Below are 24,827 nucleotides of genomic sequence, written 5' to 3'. Positions count from 1 at the left end.
CTATTCCGCTGCTCACGGTTCGCCATGCCCGCCCACAGCGAATCCGCAGAAGATGCTACAGATAGTCTGCCTTATTTGCAGCGTGAGCATCCCCATGAACACTACGTTTTGTGACCACAGTGTAACACTTCATAGGCAATCGATCCTCTCTATCAGAGACGGTGAGGAGGATCGATGAAGATGAAGCACGCCAGAGGTATGAGGCTCGTGCCGAAGAGCAGGGTCTGGACGAAAAGAAGATGGCCAGCCCCAACTCATCAAGTGACGAAGATGAGCCGACAATAATATCTTGGGATGACGGTGATCCAGAGAACCCGTACAACTGGTCACATGTATGTTGCTCTGGTCGCATATCTACAGATCCAGTCACTAACGAGCTGTAGACCAAAAAGTTCCTGATCCTTTGCTTAACCATGATGCAAGTCATCAACAGCACAATGGGCTCGGCCCTCCCATCCAACGCGATACCCTTCATAACCGCCGAATGGGGCATCACAAACGAGCAACAGCAGGTCTTGCCCATTTCCGTCTTTCTCATCGGCTACGTCTTCGGGCCTGTAGTCTGGGCACCTCTCAGCGAGCATCTCGGCAGGAGAATGTTGACCATTGTCACCTTTGTCATGTTCACCATCTGGACCATGGCCTGCGCCCTCGCACCCAACTGGCCTGCATTTCTCTTCTTCCGCTTCTTCACCGGCGTATTCGCCAGCTCACCCATCGCTATCGTGGCCGGTATCCTCGCAGATATCTACGGTGACACCGAGACCCGCGGCCGTGCCATGACAGCCTTCATGGTCGTAAGTCATCCCTGCAACTTTCCCGCATTTCACTCTCTTGAAGCTTTGCTAAAGCCTCGTAGACAACCACCTTCGGCCCTCTCTTCGCCCCGATCGTGTCCGGTTTCTGCTCCACGACAATAGGCTGGCGCTGGTCCTTTTGGGTGGCTCTCATCTACGCCGGCCTGACCCTCATCCCGATCCTCCTTCTCCCCGAGACCTACGCGCCCGTCCTGCTCCTCCGACGAGCACAAAAGATACGCAAACTAGACCCCTCCGCCGCCGTTATCGCGCCCCGCGAGATGGAGAGCACAGACTTCAAGCATATCGCAACCGTCGTCCTGACCCGCCCCGTACGCATGATCATCTTCGAGCCCATCGTCAGCTGCACGTGCGCCTACCTGGCCTTAGTATACACAATATTCTACATGTCCTTCCAGGCCTTCCCCATCATCTTCCAGAAGCTCTACGGTCTCTCACCGGGTGTGGCTGGCCTCGCCTACCTCCCCATAGGCGCCGGCGCCCTGCTGGTGGTGCCCATCTTCATCGGCTGGGAGCAGGGCCATCTCCGCGCGCAACGCAACGGTCACGCATGGGCGAAGCGCGAAGAGTTCCGCCGTCTCCCTTTCGCCTGCGTCGGCGGACCGCTGTTCTTCATCTCTTTGTTCTGGCTGGGCTGGTCTTCCAGAGAAGGCGTCAGCTTCGTCGCGCCCATGCTGGCGGGCATCCCATTCGGGATGGGCTTCATGCTCATCTTCATCGCCCTGCTCAACTACCTCACCGACGCCTACGAGATCTTTGCTGCCAGCGCTAACGCGGCGGCCTCGACGAGCCGGTCTCTGCTCGCTGTGGTGCTGCCGCTGGCGACGACACGCATGTTTAATAAGCTCGGCATTGCTGGAGCTTGTAGCTTGCTCGGTGGGTTCAGTGCTATCATGTGCATAATCCCTTTCATCTTTATCTGGAAGGGCGAGCAGATTCGAGCGGGATCGCGGTTTTGTATCGCGCTTCAGGAGAGGAAGGCTGAGATGCAGAGAAAGGTTGAGGAGCAGAAGCAGAGGGAGGAAGCGAGGAGGATCAGGTTGAGGGACAGTCTTGCCCGGAAAGAGGAGGTTTGAGTTGTTCACGAATGAATGAATCGACAAAAGGGTCCTGAGGTCTATCTATCGAAGTAAGAGATGAAACGTCTACCGAGAGAGAGATGAGAATACTGGCAAGGGAGGCATACATAACCAGAGTGGTTGAAGAGGAGCGTCGAAGACATCCACTGAGTGGTAAAGGGGTACAAACCCTGAGTGAACACGGTCAAATTCTTACGACGGCACTTTTTCTCTGAGCATAGATCCGTATATCTTGCTTTGAGGGTGTCTAGGGGAGAAAAGAAAATGCCCGATGAGGCATGAGCATCACACGACCTGGCCCCTTCTTGGGGTAAGATGAGAGTTGAACATCGCAATGACGATACTCAACCAAAGGCATTAATCTATAACACATAATAAAAATTGCGTCATACCCCGAACCTGCCGCCTCTCATTGGCTTTATGTGATATTCTTGAATACCGTGTGATAGACGGTGGGACGCAAGAGCTTATGTGATGGACGATTCTAACTCGTGACGACGTGGCTTCCTCAAGACTCAATCTTGGCTTCGTCGTTGCCTTCCGATATTCTTTATTCCGAGGTTCCCTTGCTGTGATGCGGTGTGACGGCCGAAGTTGCTGACAAGACTTTCCTCATATATTTATGTTTTCTTAGAGCATCAAATAAAATTCGGTCTTGTTCGAGCAGCCTCTCTGACGGTACAACATAAAAAGATCGATTTATTGACACTAGTTATATGCGCACATATCGCAACAACAAGTCTCTCTATTTCTCTCTGCCTCACTCAAGAACCATTAAAGCACACAGGCAGGCTTCGCACTTGACGCATGCCATTAACGTCCGCTACCAGCAAGGACCAAGATTCGGGGCCTTTCGGCCGAAAGTCATGCACTTTGGGAAGGAGAATTAGGCTTACTGGCTTGCAACCCTTGAGGAGGGGGAGATAATCTCCCACAAGACCAGGCTGTGAAGGCTTGCTTGCATATATTGATCCACATGACAATCCAACATTCCACTCGTCAAGCTACCACCAACAGGGCTTATCTCGTCATATTCTAGCGGAAACATTGATCTGCCCGCCGGGAAGCTATAGAGAAGAGGAGAGACACCCACGCAGACCGAGCAGCGTTTGTGCAGCCCTCGTAACGATCTTTGGGTACCTTGCAGCTGGGCCACCGGTTTACAACAAGATTACCGTAGAAAAGTAGCTCATATGCGATTAATGATTTGATTGCGTTGAAAGGGGATTTGTTTACCGAAGGACGAGCCTCAGGGCTGTTTTGGCGCTACTATAAACATACTTATAAATCGACTTTGACAGTACGTTTCTCTCTCCTCTAATTAATGAAAGCGTGGGTGGTAGCCTGGGTAGTAGCTCAGCCCGAAGCTAGGCGCTTGAGTCTGGCCAAAATCCTTGGACAGGTTGGCATATGGCCATGTTGTACGTGGAAGGAAGTGCAGAGAAGCTCGAAGCTGCCCTTCAGCAAAGTCAGCTACTAGAGAGGCTGTTGGTGGAACCCAGCCGTCCATATTGATGTATTCCAAAGCGTATAAACGTCTAAGAGAGTGAAAGGCTGTGACTCAAAAGCGAGCTCATGAGATTGAGAGTCCATGCTTTGGGGACCTCGAAATACATGCCAACAAACGTCACCGAGCTGCTCTGTCACCCGATGAGAACAAAGACCTGGATAACTTCGGGAAGAATACCCGCGATCGCGTGACATCCTTCGCTCATTACACCCTTGAAGTACGCGACCGCCGTTTATATATATATATATATATATATTCACTCAAGCCAGGTGCCCATTTTAGCGACTTAACCGCAGGCATAAGGCAAAGAAGGGGGCACGCACTTGGGAGACGTCCTTCGTTATATCAGCGCTGGGGACATGTGCCTATTCAGACCAGCCTTGACACTGTTCATAACGACCTTACCGAGCGGTATTTCTAGACTATTCAATTGAATGGCAAGATTGAAACCTGCGTCAGGTCTCTCCTTGCATTTTACGAAGTTGTGCTTCTGGTAAGAAAGTTGGTCTGCCAGGTCGGTTCTACATATCTGACTCCTCGCTGATCGGGCCATAGACTTGACACTCTCTATAAAATGGCTCTTTCTTTCTGTGTCAAAGGCGACAAACCACCTGAGATATATGATGCAGCTTCCAACCATCCCTTTCCGATCGATAAAATTGCGCAGCTCGCCCGAAGAACTATTCTCAAGGCGGATGGAGACAAGCTTCGTACCCCGGGGCAGGTCAACGCTTCCAACGCTATCCTGACCTCCATCTTACCATCACCGGGATATTCTTCAAGAATCATAATCTGACGTGGTTGAAGTTTACGGAGTGGCGCGCCGGCAGGATAGGAAGTCATCTAAAGAAGAGTACGGGATATGTATGGATTTTCCGTAGCGGAATTTCAACCATAAAGATTTGATTTGGCGGTCGCGACCAAAATAAAGCGGATGACGATGAATCGTGTTGATATCCATCAATCGTGTAATCACCATTGGGAGTTTAAATACTCTAGCAAAGGGGGCAATCTCTATCCCGATGGATAAAAATTCATTCCAACATCATGGCTGGCAAGGCCTCCAAGGGAGTCAGCCTAGCCGTTAGTTTGACAAAGAGACTCCGCGAAGTCGCTCTTGATGAACTCATTGACCGTGTATATGAAGACTTGGATATAACAGTCGCCACACGTCGCGAGCCACATGCGCAGGCAGCATGTTACGCATCATAACCCAAGAAGGAAGACAGCCGTGGAGTCGACAGGGTTCCGATCGCAAACCAAATCCTCGGCAGGATACACAGCCGAAGTCTCATCTTTGTGCTGAGAAAATCTTGCCCCAGACGTCTGGTATGACTAGTAGACTTTACCTCTACGATACATCACCATCGGACCTCTGCCATATGTCTGTTCCGCCAGAAGAAAGAGAGCTTCAAGAATCTGCGCCATGATTTCGAATGGAACAATCACATGGGTATTACTGCCTCATCTTGTAGAACTTGATACGCGGGGGTAAGTTAGCAAGAGGAAACCAACAAAGCCTCGTAAACCACCAAGAGCTCTCTTAGGCATCGCAAAGGCCCTCCAACAGATCATCACGGCCCAGGATGCCAATAGGGTGAAAAGAGCGATAGGAGGGGCCCTAAACAACCTGTTCCTTCCAGTGATTGCTTACTCAGTGACGTTCATTGCTGATGTGCCATCTCAAAACCTCAATTGGCAGACTTGTTAAAGGAAGAGGAACTTGGTACGGTACACAAGCCGAGTCAGGCAAAGGTCTAACGGAGCTGTGGAAAGCGGAGCGTCACGAGGGATGCAGTCCAAGTCCATAAACATCAAGGACACAGAAGTCACAAGTCACTGAACAACAATAAAGTCTCACAAACGCAAGTCACACCTTATGTTCATCTCAAGTTTCACTCGAAGTCGAAAGAGAGTTGAGATAAACTTCCCGTCTCGTTTCAGCAGGCTGCAGCCAGCATACATGACACGGGGGGAGCGGGAATGTGGAAAAACCGTCTCATCATTTCAGACCAGGGGGGTGTCGGAGACTCAAATCGCACCAAACCTCATCCCCATTTGACTGTTCTCGGTCGAGTATATAAGTATGTACAAAGTAGAAGTGAAAAAAGTTTTCTGGATTTTTTCTTTGAGCAAGAAACAATAGAAAATGTATCTCTGTTTGGTCCCCAACGACCCGCTACGCGAATGCAATGATGCCCGTGTTGATCTTTCCCATAAAAAAACATACAGAAATGCTTTGGACCACCAGACAAGCAAAAAAGACAACCCTTCCAATGGACTCGCCATACTAAAAGGTTGTCCGCCCTTTTTCTTTCCCATCTAGACAAAAAAGAACACCACACCAGAAAAAGCAGGCAGGACCGAAGAATAAAGTGCGAGTTGTTTGTATTTTCCCACCCCGGCTTTGTGTTGTTTTGTACAAAAACTTCGCTTTATTTTCACCCCAAGAAGTGTATACAAGACAAAAAAGTGTAAGAAGGATAAGAATGTGTTTGTTCATGAATCATAGATTCTTCTCATAACCAAATATAGCTTGACATGCGGGGGGGAAATCAAATCTACATCAAACACTTAGAAGAGCTTGTTGGAGCGCTTGTAGTAGCCGGTAGGCTTAGCGGCGCCGGAGGCCGTGCCGTTGGTGGGGTAGGGGGCAACGGTGACGGTGGTGGAAAGGGTGACAACGTCCTCATCGGCGGGGCAGTCATCCTCCTCATCGTCCTCGCCGTCAGCACCGACATCACCGGTGGTGACGGGGGCCTCGGCGGAAGCGGTCTTGCTGGCGCTGGCGGAGGGGGTGGCAGCGGGGGCAGAGCCACCGATGGTAACGTAGACGGTGGAGGCGGGGATGGTGACGGTCACGGCGGAGGGGCAAGCGCACTGGCCGTCGGCACCGAGGGTACCGCTGGGAGAAGCAGACTCGGCGGTCTGGCCGGGGCGCTTGATGGTGACGGTGCGGGTGCCGGTGGAGGTGGCAGTGGTGGTGGTAGTGGGCTCCTCGCCGGCGCCGGTGGCAGAGCCAGTGGGCTTGGTGACGACGATGGTAGACTCAATGGTAGTGGGGATGGCGGTGGTGACGACGGAAGCGGTAGAGCCCTTGCCGACGGTCATGGTAAGGGTCTTGGTAGAGATGATCTGGGTGACGGTGGTCACGACATCGCCATCCTCAGCGGGGCAGTCATCGTCCTCCTCCTCATCGTCGCCGCCAGCGGTAGGGGGGCTGGTGACGGTAGGGTCCTGAGCAGAGTTTGTGACACCAGCGGTGGACAGGGGGATGGAGGGAGCGGCGGTAGGGGTGGTGATGACGGGAGCGGTGCGGGTAGAGCCCTGGAGACCGCCGGTAGAGTGCTGCTGGACCAGAGACTTGGAAAGGCTGGCAGCCTCGGTGACGGGGCAGACAACCTCGGTCAAGACAACGGTGTTGGTGACAACGTAGGTAGAGAGGTCAGAGGCGGAGAGGGTAGCGCTGCGAGCAGGGCAGTTGGTGATGGTAGGGGCGCATGAGGTGACGGTGGCAACCTCGGTGACCTCGACGGTGAGGGTGGTGTAGCCGGCGGGAGCGGTGGTGTTGTCGCGGCGCCAGTGGAAGTGGCGGGGCTGGTAGGCGGAAGCGCTGGCGAGGGAGGCCATGAGGCCAACGGCGGCAATGGAGGACTTCATTTTGATAGTTGTGTATGGGTTGTTTCCAACGACTCTTCAGATATCTCCACGAGGGTAGACGGTTTTGCTTGTTCGGATCGGGGATCGTAAAAGGGGCGAAAGATCAATTTCGCGGGGATGTTTCTCAAAAGTGTTGGCTGCAAGACACAGTTTGCGCAAATGAACGAATGGTATACTCGATAGAGAGCGTGGGTTGAGGCTGAATGAATGGAATGTGTCCGAAGACTGACAACGAAAGACTGTGCGGTGGAGAGAGAAAGGTAGACAGGATAGGTGAAAGAGAGGAAGGGCGAGATGGTATTTAGAAGGGGAGAGGGAGGTCAGAGTCCTTTTAGCCCGTGGAGCCCATGGTGGATGTACATGGGCATAGGAGCATGGGGGCAGGGGAGGGGAGCCTGGAGGGACGTGGACTTGTGGATAGGATCGAAATCCTCAAGGCTTGAGGAGGAGGGTGGACTTTGATGGAGGGGGGTGGCCCCGGGTGGGAGCTACATTAGACCGTGGGCCCTTCATCTTGGAGGGTGATGGTCCATCATCCATGGAATATGAGAGAGAGTCTAGTCTCTACGCAGTACTCCGTAGTGTAGAGATGCCATGGACATTTGGGATTGCAGGTCCAGGGCCCGGCCGAGACCCGTTGCGCTTGCAAGGCAGGCCCAGGTTGCCAGCACAGCGAGGGAACTTTCCCACTTACACTATAAAGTACTCCATCCACAGAGCATACATGGGAGAGAGAGACAGAGAGAAAGAGAAAGAGGGAGCAAGGAACTTTGTCGCGGTTCGGCGGCATAGGCGCATCGCACCGCATTAGGGGTGGACCGACTGGGGCCAAACGCTTGCTTGGCCCGCATGGGATGACATGGATGCCAAGGAAGTGTACCTGACATGGTGAACCATCTGTGAGGGTGAGAAGGAGATGGCAGGACGCGCGAGACTAGTCCGGCACCAAGCAAGAGAAGGATACTCTGTAGAGTTGTGAGTGAGTGAGTGAGCAAGGAAGCGCAGAGTGAGTGAGTGGGCGAGCAGAGGTGAGGGTAAGAGTGAGTGAGTGAGGGTGTGGTGTGTGAGTGTGTGAGTGTGTGTCGTTGGGAGGAGGCACGGAGTGGAGTGGAGAACCACGGATGTGGTGGGAAAGAAAAAAGGATGACGGCGCCGGGGGGTTCTCAAGGACCCTTGCTCGATGATCCAGGGGGTACGAAGAACCGCTTCCCACCTTAGGAAGCTGGGCTAAGGCAGAGGCGAACCAGCGGCCACCGCACCGCTCGCCGCACAGCCCTCGACTCTTGCATGGGGGCAAGAGATGAAGCCGCCTTTATTTTTCGTCTTCCATCTCAAGGAGTCAAGCGTCAAACCCACAGACGGAGTCCTCTTCATTAAAAGACAGGAGTGAGATGACCCCACCTACGCCGGTGATGACGGCAGCCCGGGTAGTATTCGACAACGACGACGGCAATATGTGAGGGAATATGAGCGGTAGTCGTGATGGATGGACCTGGGTATTGAGTTGTAGTCGTGGAAGTCAGTGCTGAGCAGTCATGATGGTGACAACTGTGATGCTCGACTGAAGTGGTGTAAGTGAGAAAGTGTAAGAGTGAGGTACCTAGACAAGGTAGGTACTGCGTAAGGTAGAGAAGAGAGACCGTTGATGTTGACTCCTTTTCCGACCTTGTTTTTTCAAAGAGGCTTGAGCGATACGTACCGCTCGACGTTGTGTTTCCCCTTTGCCCAAGCAGGGAAAGCCTTCGGAGGCGCCTCCTACCTTACCACCTGTCAGCCCGTGCCGTTGCTATTGCCTCGCCGTGCGCGCCTGCCTGTCGTCCTGGATTTGCCAGTTGTCAGCGCACTTTTTGGTCAGCTTACCCCTGTCGGCCCAACCCCTGCCATCCCGCTCCTCATATGCAGGTACCGCCAAACATGAGACACAAGCGTGGCCAATCGTCCGGATCCACACCATCCACATCAGCCCGAATCCCAGTCAAGATCGTGGCCACAGGCGCCCCGTCATCCCTGACTCCTAGAGTCACTGTCCAGGATGCGAGGGTCCCTGCGATAAGGTACCTTACCTTGCTGATCAAATTAATGAAAGATGTGATTGTGGACTCTATGGTCCCATACCTACGGAGCTGGATACGCTGTCATTGCACACTATTCGTACGCAGTATCCGTACATTCCTACGTATTAGCTGAGAAGGAGAAGAAGAAGAAGCATCAGAGAGCGTGCATTTACTGACTCTTGCTTGCTACCCGGAGCCGCACGGAAGCTTCTTCCATGACCATCTGTACAGTTTCTCTGCAGATGCCAACAGACTACGGCAGTGTTCCGTGCAAACGTGGCTCAGCCCTCTAATCAGTGACCAACTTCTAGATCTCGTGCGGATCCAGTCGGTGGAGAGCGTACCCGTACAAGTAGAGAGATTGATTGCTTCTTGATCATCGATCCCGCGCGGGCTGCTCTTTCTCCCTCGTTGTTGAGCTTGTTCTTAACTTCTTGCATCATGCCGGCTTCGCAGCCTATTCGTACACGTCGGTAGCCGACAGCCCCCCATACTTAGACCTCAACGTCCATCCGTACGCAGTATCCCGGGATGCTCAATTTGCTTTTCATTGAGAGACCATAAAACGGTGGAGATGGCCTGTTGTCTGTTGCCGCTGTCCCGTCCGCGGTGCCGAACCACAGGCATTGTGCCCTGCGCTACACAAGAACGACTCTTCATGCCTTTTTTTATGTACGCCAATTGGCAATAAGGCCATGGGCCATCGTATGCTTTACGACATTCAGACGTACGAGCATCCGTCCGTATGCACGGCCGAGTCGTCCCTCGTATGCGCCCAACCCAATCTGTGCGCATATGCAAAGCTTCGGTCGACGGTGACAGGTGCAACAGACCGCTAGCAGACTGACCGACAGTTGGCTCAGGCCCGTATCTGTACGGCGTACCTACTACTACGGAGTACGTGTGTGGTCAATAACACCATCATAAGGCATGTATCGTATTTTCGGCCTTGCAGACACGGCGATGCAAGTCTCAAAAGTTTTTTTTTTTACCTCCCTCAGAGGCTCAGCCAGCCGACCGTTGCATCAATCTGCCAGATTCTGTTTCCAAATATTCGTAGCTTACCGTTCTTTCCCCTCACATGAAACCCCAGCCATTTCTCACGCTCTGTCCACTCACCGTTCAACTTTCATTGTGATCTAGTCTAGCGCCAACAGTCAGCCAACGGCACATTGCTAGATGCAGCGGTGTAGTCTTGCCCGGCGGCGCCAAACCAGAGTGAGCCACAAAAGGGCTAAAAATGAAAACGCCATGAGAGACTGCCGCTTAGCCGGGGGGTCCGTCTGCTTGACGTGCGGTTTCCTCTCGAGAGAGTCTCCCCGTAGGCCCGTAGCGTCCTGATCCGCTGCGAAACCAACCAACCTACCTCGATGGAGGCGTTTTAGCGACCGACCTTAAACTCACTTAACCTTAGGGTGACCGTTTTGACCGTGCCCATCTTGATGTGACGTGAAGAGACGTGAGACGAACTATCCATAGACGCGCTAAAAGAGAGAGAGAGAGAGAGAGATACTCGTGTAATGCGGTGCTAAATACGTGATGAATGGCGAGCGCGCCGCACGCGCGCGTGCTGTAGCTGACTTTACACTGCCGCCGACTGGAAATATCTGCGACGAAGCGGTAGCCAGTCGATCCCTTTTGCGCCCCTATTCGCATGTGCCCTACACTCCGGCACAGTTGCAACTTGGCGCCGGCCCGCCTCTCACCGCAAATTCTCATCGGGAGCCCTGCCCTACGAAAAAGCCATGGGTGTTGTTTGTTTGCAGTGAGTGACGTAACAGAAGACTGCACATCTCGATATGCACCGCTTCCGTTACAGTGCACGAGTATTAACCGACCCTCGTGCAACCTGACCCCTTTTCTCTGCGGGATATATCATACTGTGTACGGGCTATGGTGGCCATAGATGTGTCGGGAATAGTCCGATAAAGCCTGTTAATAGTGACATCTTTCAGTCGTGCTCAGGATTGTGTCAGGCTCCGTGGCTAGGGAATCGGGACGGAAACTTGGAAGCGGAGGAGAAGGTAATGAGTCGGAGCGGCAGTATGTCGGTTGGCTCAGTGGCCTCATCCCCCTCAATTCTTTCCCTCTCATTACTAGGCGCTTTTAATCGCTTGGTCGACTCGGGTACCTTGCCTTAGACCAGATTCTAGCCAGGAACATATCGAGGCACCGACCAACAGGGAGTCTGCGCTCAGCCCCTCGGTCCCCCCTTTAGCGGATGACCTAGATTTGCTGACAACCTCTCCAGTCACTGATCTCTGTTGTGCACCCGACTGCGGTAATCTGTACTCCGGAGAGCCAAATATCAGGGGGGTCGGATCAATGTGGCGTCTCTTCGGGGGGAGAATGGGATCGACGCGGTAGCCCTGAAATGGTCCATTGTGTGCGACGTTGTCGCGCCATGCAGTTCCAGAGTTGTTGGAAGTTTTGGAAGTTGGTACTTGGTAGTCTGGCACTCTGGCCCCCAAACTGTCGCTGACCGACTGACTGCCTCTGCCTCTGCCGCCATGCTATTTCCCAGTCCACATCGTCACGTTGTCTCGATGCAACTCTAGACGGGAGACAGAGGGCCACGATCCATCAACCATCTCCCATCTGCCGCTGTGGCCAGCTGTGCCAAGACATGCGGTACGTGTGCGCCGACGTGGAGCAGAGAAAATTTCCGCCTTCTCCATGATCGTCCATCAGAATCGAAGATGGAGTTGGCAACGCCGGGTCCAAGCTTTGTGAGTTGTCGTCCTGGTTCGTGGCCCGTGGTTTGTTCTTCACTGCTGCGGAATGTTTTCGTCTCAGATGCCACGAGGATCGAGTCGTTCTGCATCTTCCGGGGGCTTGGTGGAATGTAGAACAAAGACTCGGATTTCCAAAGCTCAGCTCATGACCGCAGCTGGCTTCAGCTGGTGCAACGTAATGCTCAATGTCTCTGGTGCTTTCGTGTGACCGACGAGAAGGCGTGGATGACCCTGCTGTAACTAGGAGAGCAGCCAACCCGGCCAGCAAACATGAGATCGAAACGACGGGATGATCTGATGGAAATGAGGAGCATCATCAGACGGAGCAAAGTTCAGAATCATCCAGGTACTCCGTACTATTGCCCATGGGCAACCGGCACAGTGACTGGAAACCCAGTCCACTGCTTGAGTACAGTTACAATCCTCACCATTTGGCTCTTGGCCAAGCAATGAACCCCCGAAGAGAAGGGTTTCAGACCCCCGAGGCGATCCCCTCGGCCCCCTCTGGAGACTGGCGCAGTGGCGCTCAAGTGTTGCCGCTCGCGGTTGCATTTTGCACCGCACTGCTGGTCTGTCAATCCTCGTCAATCCTCTTCCCCCCGGAATTGGCGGCGGAGACCTTCATCTGGGAAAACCTGCGGGAAAACTGAGTAAAGTTGCACCCAAGACTCTAGAAGTCCAGCCTCTAAGTCGTCAATCCACGGTGACACGGACCATGGCTCCTCGCCCCCTCCTCGGCAGGGGTGGAAACAACCAAATCTCCCCCTCAGGGTTCGCCCCGGAAGTCCCTGTCACAGAATGATTGTGTCGAGATTATGTCGAAATGTACTGTCTCCAGCACAACCGACACTTCTGTATGGACGGCTATGCAGGCAGCGAGGTGGTGGTGTTCTTTTCTCTTCCTTTCAGCTCTGCGGTAATAATAACCGTCAGATGAGCCGGCGAGTCGTTACCCGGCAGTTCCCAACTTTTCGGGGAGCCTGGACTGGCCGGGTCTGGGTTCTGGGTCTGGCCTGACCTTGACCAACGGCAATCTGCATATTATTGCGCAGCTTTGCGATGGCAGCGATCCTGCTGGGCCTTTGACTTGATTAATCTTGCAGAAAATTCGCGCTGGAAATTGCACACCTGGAGCTTACATTATCTTCACCTGAAGACCCTGGACAATGATGATGAATCTGATCACTTCTGATGAGGCTTCGAGCCATTCGTATGCTGCCGCGTGCATCCTGTCGGTGGTTTCGGCACGAATGGTGGACTCGAGCACTCTGGAGTTTTGAGCCTGAACCCATTGTCAGAAGTGACTGGCCGATTGATTGATTGATGGATGCTTCAGCTTCCAGGTTCTCAGATTGCTTGTCAATGGAAGTTGTCAACGTCAGCCTACACTGGACATAAGGCCACCCGCTGATGACGGTAACACGTCTCCCGTCCGGTCTTACTCCTGGGGCAAGGCGGGAAGGTGGTCCCGAATCGGTGACTTCAGCTCCTTCGGTTCCTGGAAGTTCCTGCTCCTCGCCGTTCGATGCCTTCCTCCTGGGTTTAGCTCCTCTGCTCCTTCCTCCGCCTTTCCTCCACTACGTTCCTGCCCGGGACGGAGCCTGGACTTGTTACCTGCATCACCTCAGGCAACACTCAGAATAAGGTACCTTACCTTACTGAGATGTTCGTCGTACCTCAGATGTCACGATATCTTACCCACGACCACATGTCTCTCACAGACTCAGAGATCCGGAGGCCTGTAGACTCAGAGACACCGGCTTCGGCCCATTCTATTGCATTCCGCCCCGCCATTTTGTCTTACACCCATCCTGGAAACCAACACGGGATCGTCTTCCCCTTCACCTCACATTCTCAACGCTTGGGCGATCACTGATCTTGGACCAAGACACATCAACGCCAACCCGCTTTGCCTCGTCGTTGCTTCTTTCAACTTCCGCCTGCTTCACACCATCGCATCGCCTTCCTTGATTTGCCTCATATTGGTCGCAACCGCGCCGTAATTGCCGTTCCCATTCCCTGATACGAAGGCTTGATGCTCTGTCAAATCCTGCTAATCAAAAAGGACCGACCAGGCGAACCAAGTCGGAACACTCGTCAGAAAACATCAAACACGGTAGCTCCCTGGCTGGCTGGCACTGCCTCCTGGGGAGTTGGGATACCTAGGAGGGGTTCTTCCTGTCTGACACCCACGTCCTTGTTTTGAGTTTGGTCGCTTGCATTTGTTTGCACAGCATCGGTCGCTCACCCGAATTCCCAACCCTGTCGCCAAGTATCATGCGGCAGCTCCGTCCCCATAATCAACCGGGTCGGGTCATCCTTTCGACTACACATTAGATTGTTGCACGCTGAAGTCAGCGAAAGCCATTCTCGAGTCTGCATATTTTGACAAATCTAGACCCGGGCAACATTCAAACCGGCATATTGAACGGATACCAGCTTCATCACTTCCATGTTTTGTGTGGAAAATTCCCACAAGCCAAGAAAACCTGCTGCGCCACCCGTTCGTACTTGCGGCCTCATAGGGCACAACGTCGGATCAGATTTCTCATTGAACGGGCCGCTTTCGACCGCCCTCCACTAATCCACGTGTCCGACGCCTCGATTCCCGACCTCATGGCATGATCAGTCTCAACTGTCTGAAATCGATGTGTCGATGGTTCGGTACCAAAACGCGAGCTTTCCTTCCCGTATCTAGCCATAGCAAAGCTTCTTAGGGAAGATCATCACAGAACAGAACGTGTCGATGAGCCGTAAAACACCTTCTGGGGAACTAGGATGTGGCGTTTGCTACATGGATCGAGAGGGAACGTTGAAACTCGAATTCTTCGATGCCAAGTGGCACAAGATATTGTAAGCCTGAGGGTTATGGTCTGCTAATACTACCTTCTCAATGGGTCTGATTAGCCATAGCCAAAAGGCCATTTGGAGGACCGGAACAACAGCAATAGCTACGTCAAGAGCTAGTCAGTCAGAGATTCGAAGCAGAGTCCTACTGAAATGACCTATTTTGATGCAGAGTCCTACTGAAAAGACCTATTCTGATTTCTTCTACACGAATGCTTGTAGATCTGGATCGTCTGCACGTCCAAGCGGATGATGTGAGATACAGATACAAACGATGCCCATGAAGACGCCCGAGAACGGTGCTCCAAGATCATGCTTCAAGATGGTGCTCCCAACTGGTGCCTCGGACGATGCTCAAAGACAGTCTTGAAGGCTTCAGATAGGGGCCCAGAAAGGCCAACACTAGTCAACATGTACAACCCACATGGCTGGTGTTGTAGAGTCTGTTCGAACAGGATCAAATCGAAGCCAAGTTGTCAGTATTAACAACCAACACTTCAAACCCACTCCAACATGGATGATTACTCTGACAAAAGTTATGTTAGATGGGTTGAAGATGGGTAGCGGGTATATACAGATATCGAAGCAAGCGCTCACCCTCAGTTCTGAGTATACGCAGTTCACACATGCGGCGTTGCCTTTGTTACATGCTCTCACGAGCCGCATGGCATTTTTGAGGGAGGCGGCTGCTGGTCTTTGATGACCGCTGCTTGACCTGGGTGCCCGTGTTGCTTGATGATGTCGTCCCTGGTGACTGCCACCAGTGAAAGCAACAGATCCTCGAGAAGGAACCCTCAGGGGCACCCGCTGTTTTCACTCAGCAGAAAGATGACATCGTCAGGTCAACATTCCACAACTTGACTGGGCCTTCTGCTTTCCTTCTCTGCCCTCTACCCTCCACAGAAGAAGCTTCTTGTCAAATCCCCCATCTCCTTCAACCTCTCTTTTTGGCCTTGGCCTGTTGCAAGACAACCTTGCTCATCAGACTTTCATTTGCATCATTCTCCTCTTGGGCAGGTCGAGCAGTTTCTTGGATTGGTACCGAGTATTTTTCGCCAGCCATCCGACTATCACCACCTCTTCGCTCGTTTGGAGACCAAAGCAAACACAGAGAAAATCGAGCATCCACAGTGGAAATCCATCAAGATGGTGCGCGTCTGCTGCATCGGCATCTCCTCCAAGAAAAAGGGGCAGGATGAAGACGCAAAGGCAAAGGAGGCGGATCCTCCCGAAGACACGCAGTCGAAGGACAGAAAGGCGAAGAACGCGAAATCGAAGGAGAAAATTCCAGCCCACGTTCCGAAGCAGCCCCTTGTCGAATTGATCAAGCTGCCTCCTCCGGCCAAGCTGCCTGGAAGCAACTACAACATGGAACTCATGCTCAGTGGAACCAACACAGGGGGCTCCATTACGTCCTCTCAGCGCTCATACATGCGCTCTCCTGAACAGGATTTCATTCCTGATCCCACCGAGGTCGAATATGTGTCGGACCACGAGGATCAAATCGAAGCACCCAGAAGAAGTGGTCCCTGGAGCAGACTCAGCCGACGCTGCTCTAACAACAGCAACAAGCGGTCTGACAGTCCCGACAGTGACAAGCGGGTGTCGATTATCAGCATTCAGAGGCCCTGTTCCAATCCCGCTGCTACGGAGATAGATGGCTCCCCGCAATACGACCAGGCTGCTTATACTTACTCTGTGAGACAGAACAACATGAGGCGCATTCAAGCCGACCTCGAGAGCGAGCACAGTTCGCGATCTGTCACGCCTGGAAGTAAGAGATTCCGTGGGTTGGAGACAGTAGTGGAAGTTCCTGGTGATCACCAAAGCGAGCGTCAGAGCGGACCACGACCGCGGAGCGGAATAGAGGTGGAGATTCCCACCGATGTTTCTGTGGTTGATATTACGTCTCTGCCGCAGCCACCGCCTGCTGCCAAGCTTTCGAACGAAGGTGTTAAGGTTCATCCTATCGATATCACCACTGGAGACCGCCGGCGTAGCAGCTGTCCAAAGCCTGATACCTCCACGAAGGTCACGGCAACAAATCTTGTTCTTCGAGAGCGAGGGTCACTCCCTGATATGCCTCCCCCGGCCCCGATTCTCCCTGCTTGCCAGAGTCGCGCCGATCAGGATGACGAGTCTTTCAGAACTTGGAGACTCTCCCAGTGTATCCCCCAATGCGAAAGTCAGATGGCCCTCTCTCTTCAACCTCAGAATATCCCCCTCCCACTGGACGACGAGAGCACAGCTGCCTTTGACGACAAGGAGGCTTCTGTGGCCCGATTCCAAGATGGTTCTTCCAGCAACGGCGCAACTCTATGCGATATGGAGAAGCCCGATGGCAAGCTCGCAACCGAGCCCGTGGGCATATCTCAGCCTCCCCGCACTTCGGAATCTGCACAGTCCCAAGATGGCAGTGGCTGGGAGACCTGGCTGCTCGCCGAGAAGCTCTCGTCTCAGGAGGATTTCGTCACAGCTCAGGATTTGGATGGAAAGAAGAAGTTCGCAACTACAGTGCCTAGTCGCAGCTCTGCTACCGAAGCTGGCGATGAGAAAGGAACAAACCGTCAACACTCGAGCCCCATCAGCTTTCCCCTTCAAGAATTTTCTGGTGACAAGCCGTACGCCGACTTGCCTTTGAAAGACGACTTGGAGGTAAAGACTACTTTGGTTGGTAGAACGCCCTTGCTAGCGAACGAGCCGTCGCACTATCCGTCATCTTCTGTATACTCGTCTATGCAGAACACACGTACCGCCTCGCCATCGGGCTTCAAGAACGTCAGTGGTGACGACGATCGCAACAGCCTTGCTGAGAGTCTTATTGATCTCGACCTCGCCAACTTTGACTGTGGGTTTACATTAATCGCGGAAGCTAGTATCTCAACTAATAAAGCAACAGTGTACAATCTCAAGGAGCAGCGTTCTGATGAGAGTTATCGTACCGCCCTAGACAAGAACCCCGACTTTGACACGGCTGTACCTTCTATCATCCTATCAGGCCAGGAAGTAGCTGGCGCAGATGGTATTTGCTTCCAGACTGAGAACTATCACAACTACGGCACCGCGCAGAACGTCCCTGACCCGAAGAACGAGAAGCCTGGTTCACTTGGTGGTATCGGAGGAATTTCTGGTGAATCACAGATCGACATGCCTAGCGACGGCTATGCCCCGTCGCGGAAGTCTTCATTCCTCCAATTCCTGGGCATTCGTAGAAGCTCGAGTACCAAGGGTCGATGGCAGTCGCATAGTCAGTCTTCCACGGAGCCCGCACAGCTGAGCTCCTCGTCGGTAGCGAACCAGATGCTCAAGCCACGGGAGAACATTGAAATGCTTTCGAGTCACAGCATCACTTCTTCGACCCAGCATGTCCCGAACGACGTCGCATTCACTGCACCCAAGCTCACTGAAAGCGCCACCGTGGTCTGGCAGCGAGCTTTCAAAGTTGAGCACGACCAGCGCGAGACCAAGTCCACTACATATTCCAAGAAGTCTGCCATGGCTAAAGCCAGCATGGGAACATTCTCAGTCGACGAGAACCACCTCTCTCACCCTACAGAGCGAGATGTAGTCGGATATCGCTACAAAGGAACCAAAGCGCAGGATTTCATCGCAACACGAAACGCCAGCCAGTCAAGCACTTCTCAGCAGTCTTTCTCCGGTACCATCGTTCCCAAGAAGTCGGAGAACAACGAAGATGTCACAAGCACCAAATAGAATTTGGGCTTCCAAAATATTGCTACACCTCCTTCTTCTTGGGCCAAGTGGCCCTCCCATGACAGAGCCAAGAGAACTAGTACTGCAGGCCCTGATGACGATATGACGCCGAAGGATTTTGCGGCAGTCCCCGATGCGGAGACAGCGCAGTATGTTGAGCTCGCCGGCAAGACTTCCATGCCCAGCGTCGTCGAGATCAAGAAGTCTTCTCAGTCCATGTCGAAGAAGCTCGGGAAGGCCATGAAGACCAGCTTGGGAAAAATGATGCCGTCCAAGCCTGGTGTCAAGTCGTCTGCCCAACTCGAATATCCAGAGCTCGAAATCCTGCCCACCAAGGAAGGTTACAAAGACCTGGAAGCTCTCCAGAGCAGCATTGAAACCTTGAAGGGCAGTGAGCAAGCCAAAATGGCCATCAATCCAGCTCTTGCCATTGCTGAGTTGGAGAACCAGCCAGCGTCTTCCCTGGACCCTCTGCCTGCGCGGCTCCACGAAGCCGAGCACGCGAGACACGAATCTGCCAATGATACCGCCAACACCGTCCAAAATGATGTTGCTCCGGAGAGCAAGAACGCTCACAAGGGTGGTACTGAAGTACCGACTATCCGGCCCGTTACACCGGCCAACATGATCATGCTTCCTGCGGGAGATTCCACTACCGCTACGACTGAGCAATGGGCCACCCCAGCCAGTCGTCTGTCTTACACCACAGCTCTCGATGAGAATGACGCAGGTGAGCTTTTTAATCTTGCATTCTACAGCTGTGGAGTCTTTACGCTTCACAAGTTGAAATTGCCTTGATGTACGATCATCCATTGAAGCTAACTCTGATTTCCAGGTGATGATCAGCGGATCAAGTCTTAACTCTCGCAACACGACCATTACCTTCGCTGAAATAGAGAGGTCCGGTCATCGATAGTAGTGCAGTATAATTCCGTGGCGAAGAGGATGGAGTAGGGCACCTTAACAGAATTTGGCACACTTTGATGATGCTCAGGAAGAGCAAGTAATGTTATGAACAAAGGCGGTGGTTTTGCGGCTTGGGATGTCTCGGCAAGACAATTCAGACAGGCTACGAGACTAGCTTTTTGTATGGTATAGGATGGGGTCGAGGTTTGAATTTCCCCATGTGTATAGTTCTTCATAGGCAAAAGGTTCCAAGGCAATATCTTCAAGATGACCTGAATGCTGCGGTGACACTGGTTCTGGTGACGGGTTAATGACTTCATGTCCGCTTCGTGCCAGAACCGTTCAACGGACTGGTGAGGCTTCAGTGAAAGCCACATGGTGGTATTATGGTGTAAGGTAGTACATCACGATAATCGGTCTGGTCTTGTCAATGGCAGGGACTGAAGGTCATGAATCATCAATTGCGTGGTATCACCTAGACAGCCAGCCAACGCCTCCATAGTCAATGTACAGTATCAATGTCCCACGATGCTAACACCAGCCCAACACCAAGTCGGTCCAGAACTCCCAATGGCTTTCCCAAACTCCCCCAATATCCATGAGCTACACAACACGGGATTCGCGATATGTTCGACGCGCCCTTCATCCAAACAAGACATTCTCAAAACTCTGCTGATCTAAGTGTTTAAACAGCACATCCTGCAGCGCGGCCCTGCTCTTGACAATCTGCGGCACGACGCCGTCAATTTGCTGCAGGTTGGCCCGCATGCTCTCCATGTGACTGCCGACCTGTCCCGCCAGACCGCGCAGCTCGTCGTCCTCGAGGTCCTTGAACAGCGGCGTGCCGCTCCCGACGCCCTCTTCGGAGACGATGAAGTTGAGATCTTGCTCGCCGTGCTTGACGGTGTTCTCGGCGGCAGCGGAAGCAGTACCGGGCTTCGTGGCCTCCGGCACAAGGACGTGCGTCTTGCGGAGACTATCCTTGAAATTGCGTGCCTCGGAGCGCGCGTTCGCCTCGAGAGTGCGGAGGGTTTCGTAGTCCTCCTCCAGAGCCATCTCCTCGCGCTCCTTTTCGGTCTTGAGGAGGTCGACCGCGTGGAGGAGGGGATCGAGCTGCCTCTCGAGCGCCGCGACGCCCTCGATGACGCGCTCAAAGTCAAGCTCCTCGACGCGTCCGCCATCCGTTTCGAGCAGCTTCCTGCTACCGTTCTTGCCTCCCGTGGGCGGCGCCGAGGCCGGCGGGAAAGGCAGGCCGCGGGAGAGCTTCTTGAGGAGGCGGTTCGTGATGAGGTGGAGAGCGGAAGCGGCCTGGTCGCGGCGCTTCTCGCTGCCTGGGATGCGCTGGAGGACGGGGCGCTCGGCGAGGCGGAGGAGGTTGGAGACGATGGAGAGGGAGGGGTTCGTGAGCGGGGACCATTTCTCTTCTATTACGGAGCGGGGGACCTGGCGGACGCGGGCGGCGATGTGGCGGTGTTTGGGGGCCCGTCGGACCGCCTTTGGGGCTTCGGGTTTGGGTTGCTGTTGTTGCTGTTCTTGTTTCTCCTGTTGGATTTCGCCAGACGTGCGACGACGGCGTTTCTTCGCAGGTGCTGATGCCTCTACTGCATCGTCTTCCGTTGGACGCTTCTTGGATTTGCGCGCTTGCGAGGTTTCGTTCTGCGGGGATGCTGCATCTGAAGTTCGAGGACGGCCAGCCCGGCGACGTTGGGTATCTGGTGACGCCTCTTCCTCCTCCTCGCCCTTCTTCCGGCGCTTCTTGGTCGGGTTCTCAGCTGTCGTCTCTGCTGCTGGTACGGGCTGCTTCCCCTTGCGCCTCCGGCCTTCTTTCGGCTCTGACTGTGACACCTCCTGCGCCTCTGGTTCAGCTTGCGCTGAAGGGCGACCGCGTTTCCTTTTTACGGCCGCCGAGTCCTCTTCAGCTGGTGGTCCCTCCACCTCTTCTACTGTAACGTTTGCCTTGCGTCCGCGTTTCTTCTTGGGAGCGGCCTCAGCCTCCGCTTCCTCCTCAGGTGCAGGCTCTTCGACCTCGGAAACCTTTTCCTTGGGCTTTCTTCCCCATTTTTTGGGCGCAGCGTCCTCCTCGGCAGCTTGTGACGGTTCTTCGGCCGCTGGTTCCTTGTCTAGAGACGGTCGCCCACGCTTCTTCTTGGGGACCGGTTCTGGAGATACAGCCTCCTCGGGCTCCTCCTCTTCCGTAGGCTTTTCTGGTTGCCGTCCACGCTTCTTCTTGGCCGAATTGCTTGTGCCGGCCTCTTCTTCGTCCTGTGCCTCCTCGTTCGCCTCCTTTCTTGGCTTTCGGCCTGGTTTACCTCGTGAGGCGGGCTTTTCTCGTCGGCTTGTTGACCCGTTTCCGTCTGCCGCTTCCTCGTTGTCCTTCGATTTGCTCTTGTTGGCCTTTTTCGATTTCGGTTTCGCTTGCGCCGGTTCGGGCTCCTCCTCATTCGCTTCTTCCACTTCTGCTTCTATTGCTGCCTCGCGGGGTGGTCTGCCCCTCTTTTTGGTTTTCGGTTCCTCGGCGGGGGATGACACTTCAGTATCCTTTCGTTTGCTTGGGCGACCGCGTCTCCCTGGTGCCGGTGCTTCTTCTGTCTCTACAGCTTCGGGAGAACCTGGCAACGCGTCGGCCGACTTAGACGCGTTTGAGGGGCGCCCTCGTTTCCGCTTCTGGTCTGCGGCTTTGGGGGGCTACTATTGTGTCAGCTAGAGTCAGAAAGAACCAGAGTTGGAGGGCTTACCATTGTGATGTTTTGCGCTCACAATGTTATGTCGCAAGGGTGGACGTTGCCTCAAGGCGCATGCGAGCTTCCAGTGCCCTTCAGCATGTGAGCTTTCGACGTGTCCAGGTCCCCGCCAAATGGCCAGTACGTATCGGGTCCACAAGCCTCATGTGGCTGATGCACGCGAGACACCCAATCGTGGCTGCTGCAAGTACCCCGGACCGCCGTTCCACCTGGGCGACCCGAAATGACGCTGACCAGCAGCAAGCGCCAGTCCCATTTCGGTTAGACTGCGTGGAGAAGGACCTCTCTCTCGTTTCTATGGTGCGTGCTCCTGAGCTTCTAGCAGCGGGCGGGTTTCAGTGCTCTTCTGGATCCCCCAGGCGACCAAAGCTCCTTTGTTCCAGCCGGATCACCAACGGGACAAGGTTCAGGAGAAGCCACACGCTTTCCCCGAGTCCCAAAAGGGTCCCTCTCCAAACTGCCTGATTTCGCATCCGTGTCGGTATCCGTACTTAGGCTCCTCTTCCACTTTTTTCCCTCGCATCCAGACTCTGTGTCCTTTTTTTTCGTGTGTCCAAACTTCGCGCCGGAATCAGGTTGCCTGTATACTTTACCCTCGCCAACCCGTACTTATTGTCCCTCCTTGGTCCCTTGTTGTAATTACGCTTCCCCTCACTCATCATCTCTTGGCCGCTTGATCACGACATCCAAGCTACCACCTCCTTTCTCTCTACGCGAAGCGGCTTTCCCATCACACACATATACACAGCCATCATCAACATGCGCGTGTCTGCCACCACCCTTCTTGCGCTCCCGCTGCTTGCGACAGCGGCCGAGTCGCCCTTTGAGCAGTACAAGGCGCAGTTCCAGAACTTCCTGAGCTCCTTTGGCGCCTCCGCGCCCAGCGCTGAGAAGGCGGCCGCCCCCGAGGCCGCCGTGCCTGATGCGACCGCCGTCGACAAGAAGATCTCCGTCTTGACCGTCGAGAACTGGAAGGATGTTCTCTACGAGCCCGTCAAGGCTGATGCCACTACCCCTGAGGAGTGGTGGGTTCTGATCACTGGTCGTAACAAGACCTGCTTCGGTACGCTCCGCAAACCGCGCATCACATTGCTCCATGTACGAAGATATGCTAATTTCTACCTACAGGCCACTGCGATAAGATCGAGACTGCCTTTAACGAGTCTACCATCAAGTTCGCCAAGCTTCCCGAATCCCCTCACCTGGGTCTCCTTAACTGCGATGACCAGCCCGTCCTCTGCAACGCGTGGTCTGCCGGCACCGCCTCCATCTGGTCCATCGGTCTGTTGCCCCCTGGAGCCGACGTCGATGTCTACAGGAAGCGCCTGAACATCACCACCACCACCTCGGACGACATTGTCGACCTATGGAAGGCGCAGTCCAAGGAGGAGTGGATCCTGACGGATAACATTTTTCACCCCTTCAACAGCTGGATCGCCAAGAACAACCTGTCTGTCCCCGTTGGCTACGTCTTCTGGGCCTTTAACCTGGTCCCCAACTGGCTCTTCATGATCCTCGTCTCCTTTGGCAGCCGTACCCTGATGAACCGCCGCATGGGCAACACCTTTGATAACCGCGCCGCTGCCGCTGCTGGTGGTGCTCCTCCCGCTGCTGCCGCCCCTGCTGGTGGTGTTGCGCGGTAAAATGGACGAGTGGCTTAGGATAGGCAGTTGAAGAGAGGCTGGAGGGCACATTGGCATGGTTTTGAATATCCAGACAAATCCGCGGGCCGTTGCAATGATGCAGCTGAGATCCCTGGTCATTTGGATTAGATAGGGCCAAATTAGTAATCTTTAGTTGATCAACTTTTCCCGTCGCATGCATCTTGGACACTCTTGAGACCTTGAATGACGTCCTCTCCGAGCTTGGGGTTGGCGAGGCGTCCGTAGCGGAGATCGCTCATGCTGCCGACTGTCTGTTTGACCGACTCCATGAGTTTTGCTTCCTGAGCCTCTAGCTCCTGAATCTCTGCTTCGAGATCCGCTATCGCCGTATCCATCTCTGGGACGATGGAGTTAATTGTGTGTTTGGGATCTTGCGCCCCAGCCGCGCCAAACAGCTTTAACCTTCGTGTTAGAGACTCTGGTCCACAATGATAATATGCAGCACAATCACAAGAACGTACCACCCTCTCAATCTCAAGCTCCTGATCGGCATCCTCGGTTTTCGCACGTTTCTGGGCACGCGCAATCTCGCGCTTGATGATCCTCCCGTTCTTCTCCTCGTTCTCAATGTTTTCCGTGACCGTATCAACGAGCGCCCTCCTTTGGTGTTGCAGATCACGGTACAAGGAGCGGATTTGCGGGTTTGCGCGATGCGGTTTAGGGAAAAGCTCGGTGAATTCTTCGAGCGTGATGGCTGAGGGCAGCTGCGCCGGGACAGTCAGGTAGTTGTGCAGGATGGCGGCTTCGGTGGGCGCCATGATGGGTTGCGCTTGTGAGATGAGCTGCTTGGAAGACAATGAGTCCAGCGAGTGGCCGTTATAGTCGCAACAGCCCTCGACGATAAGATCTCTGACAGAAGGTATCCGTAATCTCTAACAAAAAGCAGGAGAGGGTAGGCTTAGATGGGAAGTCAGATATGTGAGCCTGTGAGGTAAGGTCATTGGGTAGGTAGAGAGTAAGGTAAGTAGGCATAGCAGGCGGGATGGGTGGCGCTTGGCTTGGGGCAGGCATGGAAGACGCGGTAGTTCTTGCGGGACGCGTTAATGAGCCGCAGCGCGTTTCACTCCGTAGGAAGAATCGACACACCTTGCCATCTTCA

The 24,827-nt window shown here is 53.8% G+C and overlaps 11 protein-coding genes across 11 annotated transcripts; 4 read left to right on the top strand and 7 right to left on the bottom strand.

Moving 5' to 3' along the window:
* Positions 1-24: 24 nt before the first annotated feature.
* Positions 25-1,894, top strand: CPAR01_02545 (major facilitator superfamily transporter; the record flags this gene model as incomplete). The annotated part of the gene is made up of 4 exons (XM_060486832.1): positions 25-82; positions 136-332; positions 384-797; positions 860-1,894. The coding sequence occupies 4 exons, from the start codon at positions 25-27 to the stop codon at positions 1,892-1,894; spliced, it is 1,704 nt and encodes a 567-aa protein (XP_060354160.1).
* A 4,087-nt stretch (positions 1,895-5,981) lies between these two features.
* CPAR01_02544 (uncharacterized protein) lies at positions 5,982-7,067 on the bottom strand (the record flags this gene model as incomplete). The annotated part of the gene is made up of 1 exon (XM_060486831.1): positions 5,982-7,067. One exon carries the CDS (start codon positions 7,065-7,067, stop codon positions 5,982-5,984), a length of 1,086 nt encoding a protein of 361 aa, XP_060354159.1.
* A 532-nt stretch (positions 7,068-7,599) lies between these two features.
* Positions 7,600-7,875, bottom strand: CPAR01_02543 (uncharacterized protein; the record flags this gene model as incomplete). Its single annotated transcript, XM_060486830.1, has 1 exon — positions 7,600-7,875. One exon carries the CDS (start codon positions 7,873-7,875, stop codon positions 7,600-7,602), a length of 276 nt encoding a protein of 91 aa, XP_060354158.1.
* A 3,800-nt stretch (positions 7,876-11,675) lies between these two features.
* CPAR01_02542 (uncharacterized protein) lies at positions 11,676-11,945 on the bottom strand (the record flags this gene model as incomplete). Its single annotated transcript, XM_060486829.1, has 1 exon — positions 11,676-11,945. The coding sequence occupies one exon, from the start codon at positions 11,943-11,945 to the stop codon at positions 11,676-11,678; it is 270 nt and encodes an 89-aa protein (XP_060354157.1).
* Positions 11,946-12,897: 952 nt separating this feature from the next.
* Positions 12,898-13,650, bottom strand: CPAR01_02541 (uncharacterized protein; the record flags this gene model as incomplete). The annotated part of the gene is made up of 4 exons (XM_060486828.1): positions 12,898-12,952; positions 12,996-13,138; positions 13,299-13,385; positions 13,555-13,650. The coding sequence occupies 4 exons, from the start codon at positions 13,648-13,650 to the stop codon at positions 12,898-12,900; spliced, it is 381 nt and encodes a 126-aa protein (XP_060354156.1).
* A 368-nt stretch (positions 13,651-14,018) lies between these two features.
* Positions 14,019-14,135, bottom strand: CPAR01_02540 (uncharacterized protein; the record flags this gene model as incomplete). The annotated part of the gene is made up of 1 exon (XM_060486827.1): positions 14,019-14,135. One exon carries the CDS (start codon positions 14,133-14,135, stop codon positions 14,019-14,021), a length of 117 nt encoding a protein of 38 aa, XP_060354155.1.
* A 1,714-nt stretch (positions 14,136-15,849) lies between these two features.
* CPAR01_02539 (uncharacterized protein) lies at positions 15,850-18,417 on the top strand (the record flags this gene model as incomplete). Its single annotated transcript, XM_060486826.1, has 1 exon — positions 15,850-18,417. The coding sequence occupies one exon, from the start codon at positions 15,850-15,852 to the stop codon at positions 18,415-18,417; it is 2,568 nt and encodes an 855-aa protein (XP_060354154.1).
* Positions 18,418-18,519: 102 nt separating this feature from the next.
* Positions 18,520-19,278, top strand: CPAR01_02538 (uncharacterized protein; the record flags this gene model as incomplete). The annotated part of the gene is made up of 2 exons (XM_060486825.1): positions 18,520-19,147; positions 19,253-19,278. The coding sequence occupies 2 exons, from the start codon at positions 18,520-18,522 to the stop codon at positions 19,276-19,278; spliced, it is 654 nt and encodes a 217-aa protein (XP_060354153.1).
* A 687-nt stretch (positions 19,279-19,965) lies between these two features.
* On the bottom strand, positions 19,966-22,061 carry CPAR01_02537 (uncharacterized protein; the record flags this gene model as incomplete). The annotated part of the gene is made up of 2 exons (XM_060486824.1): positions 19,966-22,008; positions 22,059-22,061. 2 exons carry the CDS (start codon positions 22,059-22,061, stop codon positions 19,966-19,968), a joined length of 2,046 nt encoding a protein of 681 aa, XP_060354152.1.
* A 762-nt stretch (positions 22,062-22,823) lies between these two features.
* CPAR01_02536 (uncharacterized protein) lies at positions 22,824-23,707 on the top strand (the record flags this gene model as incomplete). Its single annotated transcript, XM_060486823.1, has 2 exons — positions 22,824-23,127; positions 23,193-23,707. 2 exons carry the CDS (start codon positions 22,824-22,826, stop codon positions 23,705-23,707), a joined length of 819 nt encoding a protein of 272 aa, XP_060354151.1.
* A 158-nt stretch (positions 23,708-23,865) lies between these two features.
* CPAR01_02535 (Cnl2/NKP2 family protein) lies at positions 23,866-24,486 on the bottom strand (the record flags this gene model as incomplete). The annotated part of the gene is made up of 2 exons (XM_060486822.1): positions 23,866-24,123; positions 24,190-24,486. 2 exons carry the CDS (start codon positions 24,484-24,486, stop codon positions 23,866-23,868), a joined length of 555 nt encoding a protein of 184 aa, XP_060354150.1.
* Between the last annotated feature and the right edge of the window lie 341 nt (positions 24,487-24,827).

The sequence above is a fragment of the Colletotrichum paranaense genome, assembly GCF_030867605.1.
Source record: "Colletotrichum paranaense strain IMI 384185 chromosome Unknown Scaffold_2.1, whole genome shotgun sequence".
Classification (NCBI taxonomy): domain Eukaryota; kingdom Fungi; phylum Ascomycota; class Sordariomycetes; order Glomerellales; family Glomerellaceae; genus Colletotrichum; species Colletotrichum paranaense.
The sequence above is the reverse complement of the archived record's forward strand: the minus strand, read 5'-3'. Positions and strand labels throughout refer to the sequence as shown.